Source organism: Conger conger, chromosome 1 (assembly GCF_963514075.1).
Source record: "Conger conger chromosome 1, fConCon1.1, whole genome shotgun sequence".
Taxonomy (NCBI): Eukaryota; Metazoa; Chordata; class Actinopteri; order Anguilliformes; family Congridae; genus Conger; species Conger conger.
In genome coordinates this window covers 11,774,247-11,795,523 of record NC_083760.1, presented here as the reverse complement: position 1 = coordinate 11,795,523, position 21,277 = coordinate 11,774,247, and the positions used below count along the sequence as shown (strand labels likewise).

General features: G+C 42.6%; 1 protein-coding gene across 1 annotated transcript; it reads right to left on the bottom strand.

Annotated features, from left to right (window-relative positions):
• Positions 1 to 6,940: 6,940 nt before the first annotated feature.
• LOC133142085 (prostaglandin E2 receptor EP2 subtype-like) lies at positions 6,941 to 20,057 on the bottom strand. Its single transcript, XM_061263457.1, has 2 exons — positions 18,737 to 20,057; positions 6,941 to 9,840 (listed from the first exon to the last, which is right to left on the bottom strand). Exons 1-2 carry the CDS (start codon positions 19,547 to 19,549, stop codon positions 9,547 to 9,549), a joined length of 1,107 nt encoding a protein of 368 aa, XP_061119441.1. The 5' UTR covers positions 19,550 to 20,057; the 3' UTR covers positions 6,941 to 9,546.
• Between the last annotated feature and the right edge of the window lie 1,220 nt (positions 20,058 to 21,277).

The following is a 21,277-nucleotide window of genomic DNA, read 5'->3' as shown; positions in this document are numbered from 1 at the left end:
GAGACACAGCACTATTGTGTTTGACCACTCCCCTGAAGAGTGAAAACCTGAAGAATAATGAATGAGGGCACATTTCATTTTTCAAAAACTATAAAAAAATAAATAAAATACCTGTAATTGAAAGGAACAGTGATGCACGGGTTATTCATAGCGATTCTGTTTACATTTTTACATTGCATACATCACACCGTTCTATTCAAAGTCATGCAAATAGAGCTTATTAGTATATAAAGTTTATTTAAAAATGTATAATAGTTGACACACGTAATACATTTCATAGACATATCTACTAAATATCTATAAAAACAAATGTGCTTCATTACATAGTCTATGTTGACTGGTTTGCTGTCTGTGGGCCAGGCATAAAATGAACAGAATAACACCATGTGCTTCTAATAAGACCCATTATATTGTACCCAAGCACACTTTGATGATTATGGGTGCATACCTTAAGGCATTAGTCCGAGCTCCCTTTTTAATGACTTTGTTCCTGTGGATTTGATATCATCAGGGCAATTCAATGTGCCTGCCTCGTGTGATAAACCCCATCACCCCTTTCCTGCAAGACCCGTTAGTGTGGCAGTTATTACACACCATGTTTCTCCACAGCGATTCCTCCATTCCAGCTATGGGCTTTACAGCATGTCCTTTACTCTCAGAAATAACGTGACAGTGGAGCTGCATGTTTCCAAAATATACCCTGAAAGTACAATAATGTTCTCTTTGGGTTCAAATGCGTATGCTTTCCAAGCAAAAAAGGTACTAATTAATTCTATATTGCTGGCAAGGTGTACAATCTTACGCACCTAAATGGTAAATGGTTGGCATTTATATAGCGCCTTTATCCAAAGCGCTGTACAATTGATGCTTCTCATTCAACCATTCATACACACACTCACACATCAACAGCAATTGGCTGCCATGCAAGGCAAAGACCAGCTCATCAGGAGCATTTGGGGGTTAAGTGTCTTGCTCAGGGACACTTCGACACAGCCTGGGCGGGGGATCGAACCGGCAACCCTCCGACTGCCGGACGACTGCCTGAGCCATGCCTCGTGCCTACAGGGTAGCACACCAGCGACAAGCATTTGTGCCTTTTTGGGCACTTGTCGTATCTTTATTTCCACATGAGTTAATTGCCACAGAATATGTTACTGGGATCCTGCAGTGAAGTGGTTCTACAGCGACAAGAACAATACTGTGACATACACCCCAGTGGCATGCAACATGTTACCGCACGTTTAACAATGCTAACGGAAACTCGGAGACCTGCCGCCTTCTCCCGCAAACTGTGGCCTTCTACCCCATGGGAATCAGATGAGAGGCTTTCCTGACAGGAAAACACTGTAAATTGTGTAAGCGCGGGTCGGGAACTGGGTAAAAAGCGACATTCTCCCGCTGAGGGTAATGGCAGAAGGAATGATGGGATAGCACAGCAACCCCCCCCCCCCCCCACCCCCCCACCCCTTTGACTGTGGTTAGTGTCTTTTGTCATTACATTACATTACATTATTGGCATTTGGCAGACGCTCTTATCCAGAGCGACGTACCATGCCTTCCCAAGTGGAGAAAGAAGATAAAGTCTGATAGGACACGGCCCAGGGGATGAAGTAGCTACAGACTAGTGTGAGATAGAGATACAGACCCTAGATCGTTGTCTTATTTACGGTCAAGTGGACTCCCAGCCTGAAAGAATGATGATGTCAGATGCTGATTCCAATCATGCAGGGGAATGTTCAGTGTGCCCCGTGTGCCCAAATGAGCCGGTAAACTGCCTGCTGGCACTGAATGCCTTTCCTGAGATACCAGCCAGCTGTTTCCCAACTGCATCCACTGTATGAAAGTCTGTGTTTGTGCTGGTGTTGTTTTTGTTGTTGTTATAAGACAGGCTTGATATAAATAACCAGACATCTGTCTGTTTATGAGAGTCTTATGGTTCGCATTATCTCCTCAGCATGCCAGCTTGTATAACACACTTTTTGTCTGTTCACTGACACTATGACGGAGTCTGACTCTAGGTCAATTATCAAAAGGAAGTTGAAGCTTCTCTTTAAATCGGAAAAATCAAGTGTTTGGAATGTTGTTTGTGCCTGGAACCAGGGGAGTCGTGGGGGCCCCCTGGAAGAAGACCCCCCTCTGGCCCCCCTTTTTTAATAAAAAATGTGTGGGCCCTCTCCAGCTGTGTGCCCCTCCCAAGTTGTGGGCCCCAAGAATCATCGCCACCTCTCACCCCGCTCGCATAGCGACGTCCCTACGTGGAACTGAGCTGGTGTGTTTGAGAAAAGACAGCGCCAGAGAACCGGACTTCTGCATGTGCTCCTGAGGATGACTTTATCTTGTCCGGCAGGGGGGGAGGGGGTCCATCCGGGGGCCGATTTCAGATTTCATTTCCATTTCCCACATTCCTGTTACTGTGTAATGCTCTACACGTGTTACGTGTTCTGGCTACTCGCAGAGATATTGAGTTTAAAGGTACAATAGGTAAGATGTTTGTGTTAAAGTACTGTTACATGACCATTGCAAATCCCTTCCTATAATTAAAAAAGGCTCACTGACATTTTGACTCACCCTCTGCCTGTGTTTATAGTCCTTAAATTTGGGTTTCAAAATATATAGTTGACGGCCTGACACTCTGTACCAAAACATTGTATGACTGTACAATAATTAATTGGTTAATAATTCGTTCTAATTGCCACAGCCAATGACATCTCAATGTCAGCACGTTTACAAAGAAGAGGGAGGGATAAACTGCTGTGGTTTTAAGGTTTTTATTGCTGCTATTCCTCTCTTGACCGTTAGAAATCCCAAATTACCTATTGTGCCTTTAACATAATGAGACTGACAGCTCATTTTAGGTCGGCCTAATTAACAATAATAACTATTACCCATTGTTTTGTGTGTGATTGTGAGCAAAATAAGACGCCCTCCATCTTGTTCTTCTTATTACCATTTCTGTCCAGAACTGTGATAGTTTAGCCCAGGAAGGAGAGAAAAAGCCCTCAGTCATAGCACTCTGCAAACACCCCGGTCAATAAATCAATACCAGCTCACACTTCTTCTTTACGGAGAGAGGAATAAATCCACTCGCAAATACCCTAAACCCTCCCTGCAAAAGCACGCACTCCTGCGCTAGGGAAATATGCGCCGATTGTGAGAAATCTGTCACCCCCTCCTGCTGCAGCGTAAGAGGCCATACTGTGTAAACAGTGTATATGGGCGAGCCCTAAATCATGCTGTCAGGGTCCCTAGGTCAGAGATGGACTCATGCACACGAAGAGGGGCTGTGTTGGATCAACCAAAGATAATTTATCAGGAGGAACTGTTGTATGATACACACACCGAGCAATATAACAACACATAGACCACTTTGTTGGGTATTTATGAGATTTTCTTTCTTTGGGCTTATTGGTCTTCCTCTGCTGGAGCCCCATCCACTTCAAGGTTGATGTGTTCTGTGTTCAGAGATGCTCTTCTACATACCACTGTTGAGCTTCGACCAGGATGGCCCTTCTCCTCTGACCTCTCGCATTAACAATGCCTTTCTGCCCACAGAACTGCTGCTTACTGGATGTTTTTTGCACCATTCTCTGCAAACTGTAGAGACTGTTGTGCATTAAAATCCCAGGAGATCAGCAGTTTCTGAGTTACTTAAACTTCGCTGTCTGGCACCAACAATCATTCCACCATCATTAATCAAGTCACTCAAATCACATTTCTTCCCCATTCTGAGATTTGGTCTGCAAAACAGCTGAACTTCTTGACCACGTCTGCATGAATTGCATGCATTTTGTTGCTGCCACATGATTGGCTGATTAAATATTTCCATTATCAACCAGGTGTACAGGTCTACCTAATAAAGTGGTCACTGAATGCACAGACACTCAATGACCAGTTTATTAGGTATTTATTAGCCTTTTTTTAAATTATTGGTCCTTCTGCTGGAGCCCGTCCACTTCAAGGTTCAACGTGTTGTTTGTTCTGAGATGCTCTTCTGGATACCACTGTTCTAGCGTGTGGTTATATGAGTTACTGTCGCCTTCCTGTCAGCTTGAACAACCATTCTCTGGAAACTCTAGACACTGTTGTGTGTGAAAGTCCCTGGAGATCAGCAGTGTCTGAGACACTGAGATACTTTATACAGGAAATCCTCAGTAAAAGTATTAATATGATGCTGTTATCATCTTTAATCGGTGTGATTCACGTGACGTTTGCGGAACCAAACAGAAGTAATTTAGTTAACTTCATCCGTTTCATCATCTGGGCCTGGTAATTGAGAAAGCATGGCTTTTTAGCATGTAGCTCCCGGCGGTTAACTCGAAATGATGTGATCATTTCACTGGCCCCTGAGAGGAGAAAATGTTTTCACAACATGAGCCAGTTCCTGAAATCAAAAGAGGACTCTAGCTCTGTCGTAGTCACAGCTGAGAGTTCCCAGAAGCACGAGAGCTTTGCTGTTCTCTCATGAGGGCGAGTGTCGTAATTCAGGACGTCTCAGAATTACCCAAAAGTCTATTTTAAAGTGGGAACTCCCTCTCTGTGACCAGGCGTAGAGAAGGGATTATAGTCCAGTCTGTCAACCCCATGTTTGATTGAACCACATTCTGTTATTGCATATCAGGGCCTTTGCACAATTTTGGTTGTTTTCATTCCTTTTGTTATTTATACCAACTTTGAGAAACATTGCTACCCCGTGCTTATTAGAGCCAGTGTTTACATTGTTGTCGCAGTCCCTTCAGAATAGCTGAACATCTTCGCACACAAGAAGAGCATGAATGCACACACATCCCTGTTCATCATCTGTTGTCCATTCTGTGATCATTGTTTTGATATTTTAATGCTGTTTTATGTTTGAAGTTCTGTATAATTCATATGCACAGGGTATATGACCAGTGGTTCGATTAAAGAAGGCAAATGCATTTGACATAACTAACATGATGATATACCGCAGGTTTACATTGATTTTCAAAGCAAAGACATTATTAACTAAATTAACTTTCAAAGAAAAAGGAGGAAGGTTTGGAGGCAATGAATTTGGGAATAATTTAAAACCTGAAATAATTCAAGACCTGAGGCAAAATATTTTTGAATACTATCCAAAGTATTCAGATTTTCTTTCTGCTTTTCCTAGGCTAAAACAATCAACAAAGCTTGGTAGCAGATGTAAAAAAAATACTTGACTGGTAAGAACAGATAAACACAGGACAATTAAACACTGTTTCCATATTGATCAAATCACATTTGACCTAATGTCAGAAAAAGAGCCACGAGTGAATATTGAATATCTCATTATAGCGTTACATTTTGATCACCACCAAACACGCATGCACTGAATCAAACACTGAATCCATTTGCTGAATCCAATTTACATTAGTCAATATTTATGTGCACTCAAATACATGACAAGCAGTGGTCCACGCATTGAGAAATGGCTCTGGTCTGTGTAATTGGTTTTGATGCAGTAGCATCACTTTAATGCCTTTCTGGACCTGTCCTGTTGTTGACGCAATACGGCAAAGCTTGAGAAAAAGACAGCGCCATAAGGATGACTATGATTACTGACAGCCTTTGTGCATTTCTTCTTGCGTTTAAATCTCCCAGGATGTAATGCACCAAAATATGAACTGGAAATAGTTTCAACCTAAAGGCCTGTTAGTCATTATATTTTTATTATGCGTCACATTTTCAATATTGAGTGTGCAGGCACTGCAGACATTAGTCATTCTTTTACGATTTAGGTACTAGAGTTGAAATTGTTGGGCTTTTTTCTCTTCTTGACAAGAGAACCCAGTCTCAGCAGTTGTTATTTGTGAGCCGTCTAAGTTGTAAATATTCCTTGGATCAGATTTCTCGATTCAAATGAATTTGTTGGCTTGAGCTGAGCAGGAGTGCATTAGTGGACTCTGGGAGAATGTATTTTTACCCTATTGATTTTCTGGGGGGAAGTAAAAGTTCAAGTCAGGTCCTGACCTGAAATCCCAGTTCAGCAGATTGAATCTCGCCGAGATTAAGCTCTTCAAAACTCGGCGGAATAATCGTGTGAAATCAATCATTTGCGTAAACGGTAGCATACCACAAGAATCCCCCAGAAAAGGTCAGCGGTGGGAGAATGGTGCTGGGAGCATGGCGCAATTCAACACGGCCTGAAATCTGCTGTAGGAGGAGGAGAGGACTGAGCACTACGCTGGCTATGCTAATGAGACCCAGTGAAAGGTCAAACCCTATGTTATCTCGCGCCTTAAAACACCACCCAGTCGCTTATCTATGGCTCCGTCTGCTGAGTGTGTCTGCGTTTGTGCTGTGTGTGTGTGTGTGTGTGTGTGTGTGTGCGTGCGTGCGTGTGTTTATGTCTGTGTGTGTGTACGTGTTTGTGCTCTGTGTGTGTGCGTGTGTGTGTTTGTGTTTATGTGTGCATGCATGTGTGTGCTCTGTGTGTGTGCAGACGTGTTTGTGTCCTCTGTGCGTGCATGTGTGTCTGTGTGTGCGTGCATGTGTGTCTGTGTGTGTGTGTCTGTGTGTATGTGTTTGTGCTCTCTGTGTGTGTGTGTCTGTGTGTGTCTATGTGTATGTGTTTGTGCTCTCTGTGTGTGTGTGCGCATGCGTGCGCGTGTGTGCGTGTTCCTGCCCTGCTCTTGTGCCCCTGCTATCTCCCCATATACAGTGCAGCTGTTTCCTGGCCCTGCCCATGAAAGCACTGAAGAACAAGGGCTGGGTCAATGCAATAGACACAGTCATAGACAAACACGTCCCCTAATAGTGCGAATAGCCCCTCTGACTGTACGCTAATGCAGTTAGCCAACACTGATAAGCTCTCCCAAATTCAATTACTGTGGAGAAACAGAGCATTCTCACTGCACACAGATAGCCTTCTGCTGTTCTGAAGTCAAATTATTAACATGAAAAATCACTACAAAGGGGAGAAATAGCAAGACAGACAGACCAGTATTTATCATATGTATATTTCATAGTCATTCAATTTTAAGTGGCATTGAGGATACAGCTCCATACAAAAGCTACATTGAACCTTTTGACATAAATCATTCATTGGCAAACTGTTCACAGAAAATCAACATGATCAAAGGAGTGTATAATACCATGGCATTGTTTTCAATACTCTTGTATTATAATATAGATTGATGAATGCAATCCAGACCTGGACATTACATTAACATATAGCACAGCATACACACACGTCAGGCAAAAATTAGGGTACAAATCATGGGACACACAGGTACAATGAGCCAATTATGGATCTCAGAAAAATTTGACCAATCAGAGCAGCATCGCTATGATGTGCCGTTGCCCCTGGCAATGAGTTTAAGTTCAGAAATAATGCTCCCACACCGGATTTTGACAGTTGAATCCTGTCAGCCTCCATCACTCTATAAAATAAAATTCTCAGACCTTAGTGTCAAGAGAAGCCAAGCGGTTGTTTGAAATAGATCCAGCTTTGGCGGGTTTGGAAGAGTGATTGTGAAATCAGAAAAATATGGGGGCAGAATAACGAGAATGGGGTTGGAATGTCTCGCCCCCGCTGAGTAAATTGACAGGAGATATGGTACAAAGCTTTTGAGAGCAGCACGCCAAGTTTCCAGTTTACTTTCTCCTGGTGAATTTCGTAAACACTACCGAGACTTACCGAAACGGCAAGCTTAAATTTTATTACGAAAAATGACTCTTTTAATTTTCTTATGGACACAGCTGTGGACAAGTTAGGAAATCTTACAGGCATATACTGTGTGTGTCTGAACCTAGAATTTAACTTCAGCAACATCCAGAATGTTTAGCCAGTTTCCAGAAACAACATGACATCTTCCCAAACTCCCTGTTGACTTGTAAGCACGCTTAACTGAACTTCCTCCTCATGTTGGAGGGGGGCGCCTTATCATAACAGTGACAAAGCTAACTGTGACCCTCTGTGCCTGCAGTTCCCACCATAGCTCTCTCTAAACTGCCATTGTCTGTCCTCAACAACGAGGTTCCACCTGAAGATTTATATTTATATTTAAGTGATAGCCAGGCAACGGCAATGTATTATGCTTAAAGCTGCATCCATAATGCGGATACAATATCTTTCAGTGATCACTGAGCTGGAACTCAAGAGATGGTCTGACAGATGGGAGGGTATGGATAACACACACACACACACGCAGCTTTTACATTTTTCAGTGCAAATAAATACTTGAGAACTACAGTACATAGTTATTACCGTAACAGTTAACAACGGCCATAACAGTTTACATCACAGATTATAATACCTTAATATTACATATTTATGAATATATTCATTCCTTATTAATATCATTCATTCCTGATTCAGGTTGAATTACAGAGCAAAGACACTACACATTACATTGTTATATCATAAAATAATTTAACATGGCATACCATACAAGAAAGCATAGCATACAAAGCATCACAAATTCGGCAGAAGAATTTTGACTCGTCCTAGCATCATATATTTTCAGTGCACTGTTTTTACCAAATCAACAGCAATTAAATCAACCTCAGCAGTATTTTACAATTCAGTTTAATCCACAGTCTGCTCCTACAGCAAGCACAGACAGAGGTGCTTGTCATTTATGTCCAAGATTTTTTAAAATTTTATTTCTTTATTTTTTTAATCTAAATCTGCCAAGAATGTGTCTCACTGGCGGAAATGGAAATCAAAGACATGTGCAGGCTAGATCTACATCATCACAACATAGTCATCTTACAAGTCACCCACTTCTGGTCAATGAAGGGGCAGAAAGTCTTTTTTTTCCGTACCAAGGAAACTCCCGCAGTGATGACAGACCCTGGCAGGCAGGGTGCCAGCAGCTAAGCCGCAGAAGGCCCAGGGCAAGGGTTCGAAATACTGAGGGAGAGCGCCAAGGTGTGTCTGTGCGCCGGGAGGTGCGCTATCGGTTTAATTCCATTCAGGCTCCTCGACGCGGAAAGGCCTGTCCCAACACAGCAGGCTCAAAGAACCCTCCCGCTTTCTCCCTGCCTGACAGCAGTCAGCCCTGGTGGAAAATCCTGCTATGACCAGGCTGAAATTACCAGCAACCAGCTGCTTCAAAGCGTAGCGTGAGCTGGTCGACCAGCTACCGAACCTGGCTTGAGCTTGATTTTTTTTTTAGCAGGGAAGTGAACATAAAACAACGTACGTACTCTTCAAATACGTACTTCAAGTAAAATCTACATTTAAAATATGACTCCCAGTATGGTTTCCCCATTTATGAATTCCTGTAACTGAAATATCTTCTTCTATGGGCCCAAGTACAACATCTCATCTCATTTCTACCTGACGGTGTATGCCCTGTGGTTTGTGTCCAAGTCAAATACGGCCTTGAGCAATCCTAAATGAGCTAGTCACTTTGTAAATAAGCCAATTTCCCTGCCAGTCTACACTTAGTGGAACATGTAGGAAACTGCCCGTTCGATTCCTCACTACAATAGCTCGACAGAGCCTGACACAGGCCTAAATCACCGGCTCAATGCTCTGCCTCCTAAGGGACCTCTTCTCTGGGCCAGTTTCTGGGGTTGCAGGGGAGCGAGCTAGTCAGCTCACACCGTCTCGCCCTGGCTCTGGAGCTTGGTGACCTCGGTGGCGGCCTTGTGGAGGGAGAGGTCGTTCAGGGTGTTCGACTCCTTGACCACGGAGGAGCTGAACATGTCCCCCCGGTAGGGCAGGGCTGAGCGCTTGCACAGAGCCCCCCAGAGGAAGCGCAGGACAGACGGGCTGAGGATGATGAAGACCCAGGGGTCGATGATGGAGTTGATGGAGAGGAAGCGCAGGGCGATGAGGTCAATTTTGTGTCTCTCTTTCCTCTCTCCAGACGTGTTGATGTACACACGGACCTGTATAACGACGAAAGAACAACATCGGCCATCAGCCACAACATCAAACACTTGCTCACTCACTCAAAAGATGAAAAGCTCGTCGTTAGAACTGAGACTGTGGTCATGGAGGAAAACATTGTAACATTGGTGATTATACAAAAGTGGCGCATGCACAGACACTCATTCTACTAGTACACACGCCCCTAGTTTTCTATTTTTTCCATATTCCATATTTTTTATGTTTCCCAAGACGACTAACCGATTTTGAAGTGAGAGTGCACTGAACTATCGTGCCTGAATTCCAAAAACAACCAAAATAACACAATGTCCTGTTTGACAAAGTTGAGACTGGAGCTCTCTGTTCACAAGCTAAGATTATATTAAACTACAGTGCCTACACATTAAACCACAGTGCCTATGCATTAAACTACAGTGTTTACCGTTCCTATACATTAAACCACAGTGTCTATGTATTAAACTACAGTGTTTACAGAAAGGTTTGTGGTGTACTGGTGCTCGCAATGACTTTAGACCATTTTGGCCCTGACCACCACTTAGCCACTGGCCTCTTGGGGAAAAAGGCTCAGTCTTAACTGCTCTCAACAAAATGAAGCTGTAACAGTTCCGTTGGAATGCAAGTTCAGCTACAGCAGCAGACAGTAACAACACTCTCAGAAATAAAGGTATGAAAAGTGCCGAAAAAGGTACAAATGCTTGTTGCTTCGGCAGTCCCCTATCGGTGCATAAAATTGTACCCAGCAATATAGAACTAATTTGTATGTTTCTTGTTTGGAAAACATACCCAAAGAAACCATGACTATACTTTCAGGGTACATTTGGGAAATTTGATCTTTGAAGAACAAAAATGTACCTCCACTGTCACTTTATGTCTGAGAGTGAAGAGTTCACTGCTGAAAAACGCAAAGTGGTGAAACTATTGTGTCTCTAGTTTATAAACAGACGTGTGGTAGACGCCTGACTCTCCAATACTCAAGGGATTACAACATAAATCACTCCCTCCATCTGTTGACCATTATCAGGGCACATCTACACTCAGGGAGCACTTTATTTGGTATTTTTTTATTTTTTTATTTTTATTTATTATTGGTCTTCTGCTGCTGTAGCCTATCCACTTAGAGGTTTGATACGTTGTGTGTTCAGAGATGCATACCACTGTTGTATAATATGTGGTTATTTGCATTACTGTCACCTTCCTGTCAGCTTTGACCAGTCTGGCCCTTCTCTCTCATTAATAATGTGTTTTTGCCAACTGAACTGCTGCTCACTGGATGTTTTTTGTTTTTCACACCATTCTCTTCAGTCTAGAGACTGTTATGCGTGAAAATCCCAGGAGATCAACAATTTCTGAGATAGTCATACCACCCTGTCTGGCACCAACAATCATTCCAAGGTCAAAGATCACATTTCTTCCCTATTCTGACATTTGGTCTGAAAAAAACAGATGCACCTGTTGACTACGTCTGCATGCTTTCATGCATTTAATTGCTGCCACATGATTGGCTGATTAAATACTTGCATTAACAAGCTGGTGTACAGGTGTACCTAATAAAGTGGCAACTGAGTGTATATTCTGAAATCTTCAAAGTGCTGTATTTCATATCATACCATAAAGATCTATACAGCATATGCAGTTTATATTCCTCTTGGTCCTACACAAGGCTTGCTTTTGAGATTCCATTGAAGAGTAGGTTTTTTTTGGAATGTTTTTATCAAAGCTCTAAGTCAGTGTTGTAGAACTCCACATTGCTTTAGCTGACCGTTCGTGATTGTTATCAGCATTAGAGTGTCCAGTTGAGTAGATTCTGATCACATATTTATGATCTTACCTTAATTATGCAACTAATGCTTTAAACCACAGACCTACATTATTGATGCATATATTTACCACGTACCTTTGCTATGCATTATATTCAGCCCAGTGAAGGAACATTCAATAAAAGTTGCTTTGTAAATGCAGTCCATCCATAATTAATTTTAGATAGTTAAGTTAATTACTGGGCAGCTAGCAAACTACCTGTAGAGTCCTGGTAAATTTAGTTATATTTAATGTACAGTGAAAGCTTGGACATTGTGGAAAGCTACCTGATTTTGCTTCCATATAACATGCTGGAGAGTTCTGGTTAAACCACAACACAATTTCCCCCCAGTGCTTTTATCCAATCAGAGCCAATGCGTCATACCTGTCCCTGATTGGCTGGTATGTGTATCTTTCCCTCACTTGCGGTGGAAAGTGATTCCCTGATCAATGGAAATGGATACCGTACACACACACTATAGTGGATCACATGTTTTTCTCTCTGTACCTCAGTGTTTGAGGCATTGCCAAAAGTTTGCCTAAAATATCTGTTTAAAAACCCCTCAGAAGTGTTCTGACAGCATGTTAAATTTTGAATGGAATTGGGTCGCTGTGTAGCTCATCCTGTTTGAACAGTAAATGGTTGGCATTTATATAGCGGCTTTATCCAAAGTGCTGTGCAATTGATGCTTCTCATTCAACCCATTCATTCACACACACTCACAAGGCGATTGGCTCAGGGACACTTCGACACACTGCCAGACAACTGGCCTTATCTCCGGAGCTAACGTCATCCCATTTAGACACTGCTCAAGTGCACGAGTGGTTTCCGTTGTACGGGATCAAATCCCAACCGTGCCAGTGCCAACTGTGGACGCTTGACTACGCATAATTGGAGTTAGCCTTGCCCAGGGCTATAGCGGGTGGAATCGGCGTCTCGTCCACTCTCCAGGGACCCTCGCTGGACAGACGGGTGCTGGTGGCGGTCGGCTTGCCACAGCTGCATGTGAAGTGTCTTCCTCGTGTCTGTGTGAGCTCGGCTTGTGGGCCGCAGTGTGAACAGGTGCAGCTCGCGCCATCGCGTGCATATCTGCTGACGCCCTCCCACTCTGGAGATTGCGGTCCGAGTGAACGTATGCTGCATATACAGTGGGCACGGGGAAGCTGAGTGGAACTGGACCCAGAAGTAGCACACCCCAAACACACCCTGGTATGACTGCTGCCTCTGAATACCAAAGCAGCTGTAGTTATTTTGCTCTCGTCTTTTTTGGGATGTACTGTGCAGCTTAATTAATATCAGCCCTGGACTCCCCTCTCCAGCCCTTTTCCATCTTATACCGGGGGGGAAAAGAGCAGATAAAATCCTGCTCTGTAAATTAACCTGAACCGTTGCATCAATACATATCATTTTAAATAAAAAGCATTTGGGCTCCTGGAGAATCACAGGCTCTGCTGGTTTCCGTTGTTACTGTGCACTTAATTGCTTAATTGACCAATTAGTGCAGTTAATTAAGTTAATTTGTCAATTAACTCACATCACCTGGTTACTTGGGTTGGCTCCCCAGGACCGGGGTTGCAGGCCCCTGTACATAGTAGTGAGAGAACTGGGCATGCAGTTTTTTGGGTGGCCTAAAATACAGTCTTAGTGTCACTTAACGGATGATTATTTGTTCTGAAAAGTAGATGACATCTCACACAAACACACACATACCCACACACCCACACACACACTGAATATTTAATCACACTGAGTGCTGTTTTAATTATTTATCTTATAATCATTATCTGGAGGCAGAAAAAAGAAAGAGAAGGTGCTTGTTGAAAGATCGGGTTTCATCAGCAGACCGGCGTGGCTTGTGGGTACAAGGGACCCGGTGATATTTACCCCACAGGAGACCGAATACGGCCACAGAGGTGTCGTCTGTGTGAGACACGCGCCCGCACCATATGGCAGTCTTTCCACTTTATACCGAGTACTCTGACACGGACACAGGGGATTCTGATTGACAATTCTGTTATATCAATAACCATATGGGTCAATACAGATATTGATGCCAACGAGATGATGAGTACAGATGTCAATTTAAGACTGAGAAATGTAGCTAAATATCTATGTAACAAAATCTGAGCCTGCTTTATCATTGAGGGGCATGAGTCTATAGCTACTAAGTCTCTGTATAGCTTTGCTTGTGACTTTGGCTGGTAAAAATGACTTAATTTTAACATCAACAGCATCAGCAGCATATCAAGGGCATCCCCTGTCTGGCATATGCTGCTGACATCATCATATCAGCTGTATTCTTAGCTTATCAGCTAATACCGACAAGTTTGTTAAAGCTGTTATCATGTTAATATTGCGACATGGCTGCAATATTAACGCGCATCCATGTTTAGTATTGTTTTGAGTGTCCTTTTTTTTAAAAACCAAATTCATCCTGATAATGTCTTAGAGGGCAATATCCCAAGTGCTTTACAATTCATTACAATTATCATCCATTCACACACACACACACACACACACACACACACACACACACACCAACGGGCCATGCAAGGCACCAACCAGCTCGCTGAGGGCAACTGGGGGTTAATCCTTCAGTAAGGCATTGTGACTCGTGTCTCTCCCAGAGGTATTTGATGGAGTAAGTGCTTGAAACTATGAAGACGATTCATGCAGTCTGAGAATCTCCCTCCCACTGGCCGCTTTCATTACGCTCGTTCTTTCCATCCGTCAGATAGTTAATCATTCACTGGCCTTTTCTCCGGTGTACAGTGTCCCCCCTGGGGGGTTTTAAACCGCCGGGCCCGTATTTATCAAGAATCTCATTTAGACTAGCAGGAGAGCTGACCTGAGATCAGTTTAGCGTTTTTGCTCACGACAAGTAATGTTAGGATAGAGGCAAGGGAAAGCTGATCCCGGATCAGCGGTCATACACTGTGCAGCTTAATTAATATCAGCCCTGGACTCCCCTCTCCATCTTATACCGGGGGGAAAAAAGAGCAGATAAAATCCCATTGTAAATTAACCTGAACCGTTGCATCGATACATATTGTTTTAAATAAAAAGCATTTGGGCTCAAATTTCAACCGTTAATTAAAAACAGGAGCACTCAGCTCAAATGTAATTAGACAGGAAATGGCTACCAGATCCTGTATTTTCACTAAGGGTATTAACTAGCTGTTGATGTACAGTAGCAGATCTAAAAAAGAATATACATTTGTGGATATTTTGATAGAACTGACCACGGTTTTTTAACGTAAATGTTAAAACAAGAACACAAAACACTTGTCAAAATATACACTCAGTGGCCACTTTATTAGATAGACCAGTACACCAGCTTGGTAATACAAATATCGAATCAGCCAATCATGTGACAGTAACTCAATGCATAACAGCATGCAGATATGGTCAAGAGGTTCAGTTGTTGTTCAGGGCAAAAATCAGAATGGAGAAGAAATGTAATATAAATTACTTTGACCGTGGAATGATTGTTGGGAACAGAGAGCGTGGTTTGAACTGAGAAACTGCTCTCCAAATATTTTCACCTAGAATGGTGCGAAAAACAGTGAGTGGCAGTTCTGTGGGCGAAAACACCTTGAGAGGTCAGAGGAGAATGCCAAAACTGGTTCAAGCGGACAGGAAGGCGGCAGTAACTCAAATAACAGTGGTATGCAGAAGAGCATCTCTGAACACACAACATGTCGAACCTTAAAATGGATGGGCTACAGCAGCAGAAGACCAATAAGTCTAAAAATAAGTCTAATAAATACCTAATAAATTGTATATTCCTTTTCGGATTTGCAGCCGTGAGTTCAGGGTCTGCTATGACATTTATTTTCCAATACAGGCTCAGATTGTAAATTTCTCAAATTAACTTGCACATCTGCGTTGACATTTCATCCGGAGTGAGGTTTATAAGTGTGCTGTCAGCTGCAGACCGACATTTCACTGGTGAAGGCAGTTTGCGGAAATGTTACCTTCACCTTGCGAAATGTCGACTCTGGAGCTTTTATGATTTGTCAGTATATATTATGGCATCTCTATCATGGGGCAGCAGTGAAGGTGTTTTTCTTATATTACACAAGCACTGCCATTCTCTATAGCTGGCATTCAGGTTTCTCCCCAGGGACACAATGAGACACAGGGCACAGACTCAGTAGGCAATATAGGCACAGTCACATTGTGCTATCAGCTTCCTTCCTCCTTGAGTAACACCGTAAAATGACAACATTTTGCCTTGTGTTTCCCATAATTGTCATGAGAGCCTACTCATTTTTGACCTGCCGTGTCGAAAATGTTTACTATTTCCTCTATTCTGACAGCAATACGTTTCCCTAAGTGGCATGGCCTCTCTTTCTATATTCGGACTGAAGGCAAAGGTGAAAAGTGAGAGGTGTTGGATTTCATGTTGCCTTTCTGGGAGTTTCAGGGCACATAAACTCAGTGAGCACTTTATTAGGTAGACCTGTACACCAGCTTGTCAAAGCAAATATTTCATCAGCCAATCATGTGGCAGAAGCTAAATGCATAAAATAATGTAGACGTGGTCAAGAGGTTCAGCTGTTTTGCAGGCCAAATGTCAGAATGGGGAAGAGATGTGATCTAAGTGACTTTGACTGTGGAATGACCATTGGTGCCAGACAGGGTGGTTTAAGTATCTCAGAAAGTGCTGATATCCTACGATTTTCCCGCATAACAGTCTCCAGAGAATGGTGCGAAAAAGAAAAAACATCCAGTGAGCTGCAGTTCTGATGGCAAAAAACGCATTGTTAATGAGAGGTCAGAGGAGAAGGGCCAGACTGGCCAAAGCTGACAGGAAGATGACAAAAACACAAATAACCATGCATTACAACAGTTACAACACAATATGTCAAACCTCTAGGTCACAGCAGTAGAAGTCTAAAAAAATAAGTTTAATAAATACCTAATAAAGTGCTCACTGAGTGTATACGGAACAGCAGGCTCTGGCAGGTGGAAGAAAGGTGCCGTCCCTACCAGAACATCCAGTATGTGGCCCGATTTCCCATACACGCTGACAAGACAAAGTCAATATGCCCTAATGACCTGGGGCGTATTTCACAAGGCAGGATTACCGAGTTAGCTGGGTAACTCAGTAATGAGGGGCGACATTGGCTCAGGCGGTAAGAGCAGTTGTCTGGCAGTCGGAGGGTCGCCGGTTCGATCCCCCACCCGGGCTGTGTCAAAGTGTCCCTGAGCAAGACACCTAACCCCTAAAAACCATCGCTGTTGGTGTGTGAGTGTGTGACTGGGTGAATGAGAAGCATCAATTGTGCGGCAGATAAAGGCGCTATATAAATGCCAGCCATTTACTATAACTGCGCTGAGTAACACCCAGAACAGCTCTTTTTACTTCAGTCCATGTTCCAGTTTTATGAGAGTTCTGTTTTTTTTACTCAGTGCACTTATCCAGCTAATTCAGTAATCCATAATTCAATCACTAATAATTTACAGTGAGATTTACAGGGTTGCTCCAAAAAAAAAAAAACTTGAATTTTGCGGGGGCGGCAGGATGGTTCGAATGCTGACCAAGGGTCTTCTTCTCCCTGTGTCTGCGTGGGTCTCTGCCTGTCTGTTACTCTGGTTCCCCCCCCCCCCCCCCCCCCCCCCCCCCCGCCACAGTCCAAAGACATACAGGCTGATTGGAGACTCTGAATTGCCAGTTGGTATGAGTGTGTGAGCGAATAGTGTGTGTGCCCTGCAATGGATCAACGAGCTGGCCAGTGTGTACTCTTGCCTCTCACCTGCTGCCTGCTGGACTACCACCACACACACACACACACACACACACACACACACACACACACACACAACCCTGACAAGGGATAACTGGTTCAGAAAATGGATGGATGGATGGATGTGTGAATTGCATGTCCCAGTGATGGATGTGGCTGTGAACAACGACACAGAGTGTTTATGTCAGCGACTGGCACTGCGGGCTTGCACAATCTCTATCTTGACATTTAATGCGGTTCATTCTATTTAATTTACACTAGTCAATATTTTCTAATCTGGATAGCAGTAAACATGACAGTAATTTATGTACACACATTATGTTATTGTCTGTGTGTATGGTTATTCTTGCAGAATACACAAGGTGCATCTGCATTCACAAATTAATGGCTTGAATGTATGCTGTGTGGAAAATATTTGCAATGTTGCTCCTGTTCCCTCAGAAGTTGTTTTTAGCTCAGAAATGTGTTGTGCTGCAGGCATATCACTTCATTACCCTGTCGTGGCGATGATAAACATTTTTTTGGAGTGTTCCTTGTAAACTCCAAATATACGATCAATTTCCCCTTCTGCAAGTTGTTTGTTTTTGTGGGGGCTTTTTTTGCGAATCCAAAGTCCCAGGTGGTCTGACAGCAGGTTTTTGGAGCAAAGACACTCCAATGTAGAGTCTGATTGTAATTTCAACTTCCTAATATAATAATGTCAAATAATGGCTAAAAATGCAATGCACTCTTTGAAACTGAACTGTCACATCAATTGAAGTAGTGATGATACGGTGAGGGAGGTCAAATGGAAATTAACTGACACAGTTGTATTTTAATTGTAACAGTATTTATGTTCGGTCTTTTGGGATAGTGCATGCTTTCCCAGACAGATAACAGTGACGGAGAACTCCCAGTGAAAAGGCATATTTTTTCAATGATTGCGATTACAAAAACTGCTCCTGCAAGATTGCATTAGGTAGTCAGCTCACACGGTGAAGCAATTCACAGACCTTGGAAAGATGTCCTTGTATCTTATCCTCCTAAGACCTGGCGTACACATGCGTGGACTCCACATTTTGGGCTGTACAACCATAATACTTAATTCTTAAGACCGAGAGTCCACATATGTGGACATCATTTTTCTCAAAAACTACATCATTTCAAAAGATGATGCTTAGTTTTTATACTTATCAGGTCCCAATAAGCCCAAATAGCAGAGAGAAATTAAAAATGCATACCAAAAAAGAGTGCGGGAACTTCTGCACTCCTGCAGCTGTAAAGTGCTTACCACATCCAATGCACCAACAGTTAAATACATAAATACATAAATAAATAAAACAAACAAAATAAATATTTACTTACCATTAGTGGGAGGGAGCAAATCACGAACGCCACAGTCATGAAGACCAGGAGAATGAGGTGCTCGACCTCTTCAGCCAGGGAGTTTTGTCTCCGCTCCTTTTTGCCCCGCGTTGATCCTCGGTTTATTTTGCGCCTCCGGTACATTAGGACCAGATGGTAAACCACAAACGCGTTGCAAGCCACAACGGAGGTGACGATCGCAAGCATCACAGTGGCATAAACGTTGGCATACACTTTGTCCTTGGTCGCGCGTGGGTTCATGTCAATGAAACACCAAGTCCCCGGGCAGTATTGTACGTACTCCCCGAAACCAAAGAACGGCAAAAGACAGAAGACTACGCAAATCAGGTAAATGAAGAAGATCGAGGCATATCCTAAACGTTTGGTGATGTGCCGCCCGTAAAAGTACGGGCATCCTATGGAAATGCATCGCTCCGTCGCCATGGCAAAAAGTATGGACAAAGTTGCCAAACTAAAAAAAGTCATACTTACACCAAAATACGCACACACGGAAGAACTATTACCCATAGTTATCATCGTCATGTTTGTCGCATAAGATGCCATCACTACAGGGCTAATGAGACAAGTTCCTAGAAGGTCCGTAACGACCAGCACGGTCACAAACACGTGGAAGAGAGACGGGCGCTGCCGACTCAGATCCTTTCTTCGACGGATTTCCAACAGGATCAAAGCGATTACATTTCCGATTACTCCGGCTGAAAACATCAGTGAGCTGATGATCGGACTCGATGAGTCGATAACTTTCATATGGTGGCAAGTGTCATTGTCTGTGTCCGTAAATAGCACAGGCATATTTTTTGTTACCACAGGCCAAATAATTGTATTTAATTCATGCGATCACTTTTCAATTTTTTCTCATGGTATTCAGAAGCAGCAACTTGGGTTTTCCACAAGCCGGGAAACTCTCACTGGTCCGACGCACTCACTCAGTGGTCTCACCTTCGATTCCAGTTGATTTCGGGGGAAGTTCATTAATCTTCGCAGGAAAATGAGCATCAAAGTTTTGTAATGAAGCTGGGCATTCTGTACATAATCTTCATTCAACGTCCAACTCCTCTTTCACGTAGGTTTCAACGACAAAAATAATCCCGCCCACAACGCTTCTGCTCGTGGAGTGTGAAAATATAAATGCAAATGTTTCCCTGTTCTGAAGATGTTTCTGTCGGAGTGCATACGTTCCCGTGCCATAGTATTTCATGACTATTTTTTCTCCCAGGTTGCTCGACTCGATCGAGCGGTGAGAGTGCGGGAGGCGGCGTGGGGTTCCTCTTTCTGAATGAGCTGTCCGAATGTAGTGATGCGGTGACGTCACCCAGCTGTTGACACACCCTATCGTGGAAAAGTGTGGAAATTTTCTTGATTCTTTTAAAACACATTAACAGGTTTGTTAATGTCTGTACAATAATAAATACATAAAACCATCAAAGTAATAAATATAATAATAATAATAATAATAATAATAATAATAATAATAATAAGTGTTATTGTTATTCAATTGTAATACTACTACTACTAATAATAATGTTATTAAAAGAAGAATGTTATTGTGTATGTTATTGTTATTTTATTTCAGAAAATTAATACGTAGGAAACAATAAGTGAAAAAATAGCCTGAAAGGAAGTGTGTGTGTGGTTTATACCACAGCATAGAATGTTTTGTACTCTACATGTAGCCTATGTGACAGGAATTTGAGCAATGTATTGTCTTGTCATATAATTATATACTACAATGACTGTGCAGCTGGGCAGCTGCATGTACCTGTGTATACTTTCGGTTTGTCTTGTGCTATATTACGAGCGTTAATATCTGTATCATTGCCTGTTCCAGAGCACTGTGCTCAGCGTAAATGAGTACACCCCCTTCGAAAAGTAACATTTTAAACAATATCTCAATGAACACAAAAACAATTTCCAAATGTTGATAAGACTAAGTTTTATTTAACATCTGTTTAACTTATAACATGAAAATAAGGTTAATAATATAACTTAGAGAACAAAATTTTTAGTTTTACTCAAATTAGGGTGATGCAAAAATGAATACACCCCACTGAAAGTCTAATTTAACAATAATCAACCACAGGTGTGTCTAATTATTCATTACACAGGTGTCCAGCAGACTGTTGACTATAAAAGGGTGTTACTTCCCTTCCCATTTCATGTTGTTAGCAATGGCACCACATGGAAGAGAAATGTCGAGAGACCTGAGAAAGAAAATAATTTGTTTACACCGCAAAGGTGAAGGCTACAAGAAGATCAGCAAAGCTTTACTTATCAGTCAGAATACTATAGCAAAAGTGATACAAAAATTTAAAAAAGATGGAACTGCAACCATCTCACAGAGACGTCCAGGCCGTCCATGGAAGTTACCACCTAGACAGCAGCGTCTTCTGATGAGAAGGGTCGAAGAAAATCGGCATGCAAGTTCACTGCAGTTATCTAAGGAAGTAGAAAGCCAAACTGGGGTGACTATTTCTCGTGACACAATACGGCGTTCACTGCAGAGGAATGGCATGCGTGGGT